The sequence below is a fragment of the Aegilops tauschii genome, chromosome 7, assembly GCF_002575655.3.
Source record: "Aegilops tauschii subsp. strangulata cultivar AL8/78 chromosome 7, Aet v6.0, whole genome shotgun sequence".
Classification (NCBI taxonomy): domain Eukaryota; kingdom Viridiplantae; phylum Streptophyta; class Magnoliopsida; order Poales; family Poaceae; genus Aegilops; species Aegilops tauschii.
Window position 1 is genome coordinate 568,800,965 of NC_053041.3, and position 7,216 is coordinate 568,808,180.

Below are 7,216 nucleotides of genomic sequence, written 5' to 3' on the forward strand. Positions count from 1 at the left end.
TTTTATTCATGTTTTCCGCTGCAAAATAAAAATAAAATTGCTCTTTTAAAAGTGAATAGAACTAAAGTAAAAGATTAAATTGTTGCTACTCTAATGCAATTTTGAATTCAACTGGTTAAAATTGCTTAGAGAGTAAAATAGTACATAATTGTTTCTGAATAGCATATTGTAAAGTTTCCGCTGTAAAGTAAAAGTTTTATCCTCAAATTAAATCAACCATCGGGAAAATTTAATTGGCAGAACTGTTCTTAGCAATGTTTTTCCCCTGTGGGTGAGATCAGATTCAGATAGTTTCCGCTATGACAAAAGAAAGATATTTGTTTTAAAGTTAAAATATGGTATTGTTATTTTCTGACCAACATTGATGATAACAGTACTATAATTCTATGAGTCTTATGTTCAAAGCTTAAATATCTGATAAATTTTGTATCAAATTGGTCAATTTTCCAAAAGCAGATAAACATCAAGAAATGCTCTTGGGCTAGAGAAATGTATATTTCTTGTTCCCCTGCAATGAAGTTGATGATGATTATTATTTCTTTGCAAAGTTGTCTAATAGAAATACTATCGTCACATTGTTTATGAGTTATACGCATTATTTCCATTTCCGCCCAACGGTGATATGGAATTAATGTAGAAGGATGATGTTTTATTCTAATTCTGCCACAACGGTGATTTAGAATATAAAAAAGAAAGTTTTAAAAAGTTTAATGTGCACATTTTTTAACCAGACCAACGTAGGGTTATTTTTTATGCTCATTATTGTTGATTATTGGCTAAGTTTTCTCAGACTAAAAGTTTTCCATGCTTTCATTCGTGAAAGCGAATGGCTGGGTACTTGTGACCCGAAAGATGACCAAGAAAGGTCATAACGTGAGGGAGTATGTTCTCTCTAAAGAACGACATCAAAAGAAAAGAGATAGATCATTGAGAGTCTTGGTTGACGAATGTCTTTCATGTACTCTCTATGAAGAAGATTTTTCAGTCAACATGTTTTGAAATGAAACAAGCAACATGCGTGTTTAATTTGACCAACGTCGGATCAAGCATGTGCAGTCAATGAGCATTCATATTTATTTCTGAATTTTATGATTCAATGTGCAGTCAAAAGAGCCAATTCTGGCATTTATGTCCCTTACAAGGAATTACCCGCATAGCGGGAAAAGATGATTATGACAAGAACCACATGGCGGGAAAAGTCTGGGAAAATACCTGCGTAACTAGGTAAAGTTGACATAGTACTATGTCAAAAATCCTGTATGGCGGGAGAAATTTAGGCAAAGGACTTATCCTGTATGACAGGAGAAAGATATGATGACTCATGTGCGTTCAATGTGTCCCACTCTGGGAGAAAAGTATAGAGTAGCTATTATGCTTTCCTAGTATCGACCGTACACCTTATGTGTAACGGTCTTTAAGCACTCAATAAATCCAAAGAGAATAAAAGTTACAGACGAACCTAAAGATAGGAATGATATGCAAGTGTGACTGGCAAAAGTACTAATGATAAATTACTCTGTTGAGTTTCTGAAATGGAATGAGGAAAAAGTACTCCCATACTAGTTAACAGATAACTTCATTTCGTATGAAGAAATCAGATAAATGAAGTAGATAATCGAAGTTTCCTCAATTCACAAGAGTTATGAATGGTTTTTAGAAATTGTGGCAGAAAAGTTCTTGCCACACTTCGAGGGGGAGAAAGAAATATTAGATAAATTAAGAATGATAAAACGCACATTATGCATCTAAAGTGATCTATTAATGAAGAATGCGATCGTCTGGGGGAGTACGACGGTCATAATAATACCCCTAAAGAAAAGAAATAGCTGTATTTCTGGATCTTTTATAGCTCCGAAAGCAGACTAAGGAATACTAAGATGGCGCTTAAAGTTCCATAAAGAAGAATTTTTAACAAAATAAACCCAAATAATAATGTTTAAAGATACGCCATTTTGGAGTGAAGATGGAGTAATCTGGGGGAGCATGTTGTATGACCTATACAACACCTGTTGTCAGCTCCATAAAGGATGAATGAGTAAATGTGGATCTTGTGATACAGGTACCTATAAAACCTATTGCTTCTTGGAAATGAAAGACTATATAATTAATTTCCCTCTTGGCAATGACAGAGCAACAACAACCCCATATGAAAGAAGTTCCAGTACCTGAGACACAGATGGTCTCAAGGAATGAGAAAATCAGATACTTCTGATTACTATAAAGTCTATGTTAGTGAAATTCAAATGGAGGTTGATCCCACCTCATTTAAAGCACTCAATGGAGGTCTACAAGGCCAATGTGACTCCAAAGGAAATATGTAAAGGTGTAAAGCCCGACTTAAGTTGAAAGATTTTATGCAAAGAGAATGAATAGATTATAGTGGCAAATCACGATCGACATCATGATCTGAGTTACATCAGATGAAAGTAAAGAACACAAGGGGTACTACTTCAAGAAGTTTTTTTATGGACTAGAGCAAGTCTCTAGATAGTGGCATTTAAAGTTAAAAGAATCAAATGTTATTTTGGGTTAAAGAAAATGAGAGGACAATGGTATTCATGCAATGTTATAGAATAGGAAATTCATTCTAATCATGTGCATGTGGACGACGTCCTACTTGCTAGTGGTCATGTCAATCTACTGCACGAGGAGAAAAGAAGTTCTTGTCCTCAAAGTTTAAAAGAATGCTCTCGGTAGAGTGTCTCTCGTTATAATTATCACGATTCACCAAGAAAAGAATAAAAGGGGGTATTAGTAATGTCGCATGGACATGCTAAGAAAGGTCTCTAAAGTATGCATGCGAGAAAACCTACGTCTGTTCTTATAGTCAAGGGTAATGAAACTGGAAACTATGGTATTCCAAAAGTTGATGAGAAAAGATTGAAAACGGATACGGTACCATATGCTTCAGTTGTTGGAAGCTCAATATATTACACTGACACAGTTCACATATCCAGGTTGTTTTGGCAATGTCCAGTCCATATATAGATCATTGGAATGGAGTCAAAGATATCGGCCTCATACTGAACGAAATAAGTGCTCTAAAAAGATTGTGAGTACAAAGACAAGACTTGTGAAATGTATAGCGAAATCCACAATTGTCACTAACTTCCACACTTAGAGTTTTTGTGTGGAAAAGCTCCAAAGAATGAAACAATTATCATCAATGTGATGCAAAGATATGTTATATATAGCTTGATATGAGGCTGAGGGACATGCAAAATGCTTAAGGAGACCTGTACCCGGAGTTGATAATGGTTGACCACAACGATAACCATTTTAAGTTTTTCGCTCCTATGACAATGATTCAAGTGTTGATGCCAAACACACTGACACAGAGTTAGGCATTGTAAAGGAAAAAGTCCGGAATTATGTAGAAATGCTTGAAGCATAAAAGCAACCGACAAGTGTTTGCAGATCTGCTTATTAAAGGCTTACCACCCAGTGTTCGGAGAACACACAGTCGACATGGGTTTTATGGTATAGTCTAAGATTTCCGGACAATAAAGGGCCCAAGGTTAAAGAATTTGTTTCAAAACAGAAAGATACGTTGTGGCTGTCTGATTCTATCGACAATTGAGCCGTGACGATGAAACATGTTCTATGTATTGATCTCTTATGAAACGAGTAAAGTAAAAGTATAAGGTCAAAAGTAAAAGTTGAGATCAAGGGGGGGGGGGGGAATGTTAGGATGATCTCCACCGTGTGGGCCCAACGGCCCATCGGGCACTTAGATCCGCTCCCTGGTCGGGGGCGCTCAACTCACTATGGTTGACGGGCCCCTGTCACCTGCACTATATAAAGAGGTGGGGGCCGCGGCTCACAATACGAGGTTCATCGCGACGTCGTACACCCCACCGACATCCCCTACCGATCTAGGGTTAGTGCAGTGCTGGCGGGAAGCACCACCACCACTACTCTCTGCCATCACCGGCACCATGGCCGGCACCGGGAGCTCCTCGAGCCACAAGGAGAAGGTAGGACTACCGGATTGATCTAACCTACCCGATCCATGGATGTAACAGTCTCTACATTTATTGCATCCTGATACGTCTCGTGCCTGCTCCACAAAAATATAGAAGATACCACATCAATTGAATTATACTACCCCTATACTGGTTTATTGGTTCTCTTCGTATTTAATGTCAAATTTTGACCATATATTTAACTAACAAAATGACAATGCATGTTATAAAAAATTATATATCATTGAAAGCATTGTCCAAATACAACTCCAATAATATAAATTTTGGTGACATGCATTAACATTTTGTTAATTAAATCTATGATCAAAATTTGACACAAAATATGAATGGGACCAATAAACCATGATGGAGGTAGTAGTGTTGAATGAATTGTGACTTTGTGAGTAGGTCTTTTGCCGGAAGCTTCTCGAGGATGGCCACACCATTGCTGAATACATCATTGAGAAAGAGTGCACCCTCCACCTCGTCCTCTTCTTTATGGTGGTATGCAAATATTCATCAAAAACCTCATGGTCAAGACCACCATGCTGAGCCAACACCATCAATAACGTCAAGGCAAAGATCCAGCACAAGGAGGGCATCTCCCCAGACCAGCAGCGTCTAATCTTTGCTGGTAAGCAGCATGAGAACGGCTGCATCCTGGCAGACTACAACATCTAGAAGGAATCCACGCTTCACCTCCACTTTGTACTTCGCCTCTCTTGTGGTTAGTAAGTGCCTGCAGGCCATCACTCTGCTTCAATCTCTGGGGTCTGGTGTATTCGGTTACCATGCGCTCATCTTGTTGGTCCAATTTTATGTTTGGTTGTATGTAGAAACTTTTATTTTGGTGCAGCAGCTTTGGACGAGCCGAGATGTATGAATAAGTGAGCCCTTAATATCATGTGTTGTTATGTTCACCTGTTGATTCATGTTTCAGTCCTCTTCCTGACGCATTTGAATTTGTTTCCAGTGTTGTCTCCCGACCTATGGTCTTTGATGCATTGGAAGCAACTTGTTCTAACATACTCCCTCCATAAAAAAATAAAATATAAGAGCGTTTGGATCAGTAGTGATTCAAACATTCTTTTATTTCTTTACCGAGGGAGTAGTCGATAAAGTGTGTTAGTACTTGTATTGATTTCTCCTAAAAATGGTGTAATCTGAACTTCTTCTAGGGTACTATTGCTTTGAACTATCAGGAATAAGCACCCGACTTTAAATACTACTCCCTTCGTTCCATAATGTAAGACGTTTTTGCATGTATTACATCCGCTCCAAATTAGATATCTTAGATTTGTCTACATATGGATGTATCTAACACTAAAACATGTCTTAGATACATCCGTATCTTGACAAATGTAAGACAACTAATTCCAGATGGAGGGAGTATGTTTTATGTACATTTTTTGTTGTTAAACCATTGGTGTTTGCTTGTCATAGTATTAATCACTTATTTTTCTAGAATACGCACAGGCATGGTATCATATATTCATAGAATAAGTAGCCCAGATGGTTGATACAACGCCTTTCGGAAAAGTGCTACACCAAAAGGTTAACACCCACATCCACCAAGGCAACATCCACACACAATTCGCCTTGTCAAACTCAAGCCAAAAAATGGTGAAGAGGACGGAGAAAGAGCACACTGGCCATGTCCCAACCAAACCGAACACCTCATAGCTCGACAAAAACGCCAATGGAAACTAGATCAACGCACTCTCCACTTATGGCACCTAGGTGATCAGCAAGTGGACAGCAGGAGCTAACCTAGCTCGATGAAGACGTCACAGATGGGGCGTCGATGATGGAGTACATAGCTCCCCGGATACTCATGCCCATAGCAACAACCAACACATGACAACCTGACACCCCAAGCCTCGCCGCCGAGGCGAACGAGACACCCACACAAGTTACTCCTTCGGAAGACACCCCGATCACCTAGGCAACGCCTTCAAGAAGGAATGGCGCCGTGACATCGTCGTTGCCTGGCCCGTCGAACCGAGCCTAGGATTTCCCACGGTGTAGAGCAGGGGATGGACAAGGCCATGGCAATGCCTCTGGGGAGGAGACGATGCCTATAGGCATCGCCGTTGCCTGCAGCCACAGCAGCGCATAGATTTCTCCTCGGCCTTGTCAGTCACGTCTTCGGAGCGCAGCAAACTGGGAAGTGAGGGCAAAGTCATCACCATTGCCCATCACCATGGAGAGGGGAAGCTGTATGCCTCCGCGCCGCCGCCCATGCCGCAGGAACAACCGCGTCCACCACCTCTGTATCGGCCGGCAACCACCGCACACCGGTCAGAACTCGCACCACAGCATCGCCTTGTCGCACGGTTTTCCGGGGCCGACGCCCCGGCTTCCACTGAGAGGATCCACCGATCGGAGCCATAGAGCCACGATGGAGCCGACTGACCCCGACCTAGGTAGTGCCCCAGTCAGACGACACCACCACCGATGGGAGCGCTCGCTCCATCCATCCACGCCACCACAACACGACGCGCCACCACTAGTAGAAAAACGGCCATTTGTCTCGGTTTGTAAGGCCCTTTTGTCCCGGTTTCTGAACCGGGACTAAAGGGTCATTACTAAAGCCCTAGGCCTTTAGTCCCGGTTCTTACACGAACCGGGACAGATGGGCCTCCACGTGGCCCGTGCGGCGAGCCCAGGCAGGAGGGCCTTTGGTCCCGGTTGGTGGCACCAACCGGGACCAATAGGCATCCACACGTCAGCAGCTAGCGGGAGCTGAGGTTTTTGTTTTTTTTTCTGAAGGGGGTGTTTTAGGGGGTACTTTAGGGTGTGTTAGCTAGCTAATAGAGAGAAGTGTCCTCTCTTATCTCCGTCCTTGGTTTACCAACGCTACTGCTATGCCTAAACATGGCTTAGATTAAAATGAAGGCAACATGTGGTCCATGTTTCAGGGGCCGTTTTTTTTTGAAAGGAGGTGGTTTAGGGGTTTCGGGGGTTAATTTAGGTTGTTATAGGTAGCTAATAGAGAGATGTGTCCTCTCTTATCTCCGTGCTACTGCTACTGCTATGCCTAAACATGACTTAGATTGAAGTGAGGCAACATGTGGTGGATGTCGAAAGTAATACTAATCCTAACTTGATCAAGTTTGGATTAGTACTACTTTCGACATGCACCACATGCATGTTGCCTTCACTTCACTTCAATCCAATCCATGTTCATTTCACCCACTGATATATAATAACTCTTCATTCTTGCATCATGCATCATCATAATAATAAGT

The 7,216-nt window shown here is 41.3% G+C and overlaps 1 protein-coding gene across 1 annotated transcript; it reads left to right on the top strand.

Moving 5' to 3' along the window:
* The first annotated feature begins 3,938 nt into the window (after positions 1–3,938).
* On the top strand, positions 3,939–4,646 carry LOC141027413 (polyubiquitin 12-like). The gene is made up of 3 exons (XM_073504442.1): positions 3,939–3,977; positions 4,374–4,469; positions 4,542–4,646. Exons 1-3 carry the CDS (start codon positions 3,939–3,941, stop codon positions 4,644–4,646), a joined length of 240 nt encoding a protein of 79 aa, XP_073360543.1.
* The last annotated feature ends 2,570 nt before the right edge of the window (positions 4,647–7,216 follow it).

Bases quoted from the DNA above. Each gene is read 5' to 3' on its own strand.
- LOC141027413 (XM_073504442.1), top strand. From the start codon at position 3,939: ATGGCCGGCACCGGGAGCTCCTCGAGCCACAAGGAGAAG. The intron at 3,978-4,373 runs GTAGGACTACCG...CTTTGTGAGTAG, and splicing joins CCTCGAGCCACAAGGAGAAG to GTCTTTTGCCGGAAGCTTCT. The intron at 4,470-4,541 runs GTATGCAAATAT...AATAACGTCAAG, and splicing joins TCGTCCTCTTCTTTATGGTG to GCAAAGATCCAGCACAAGGA.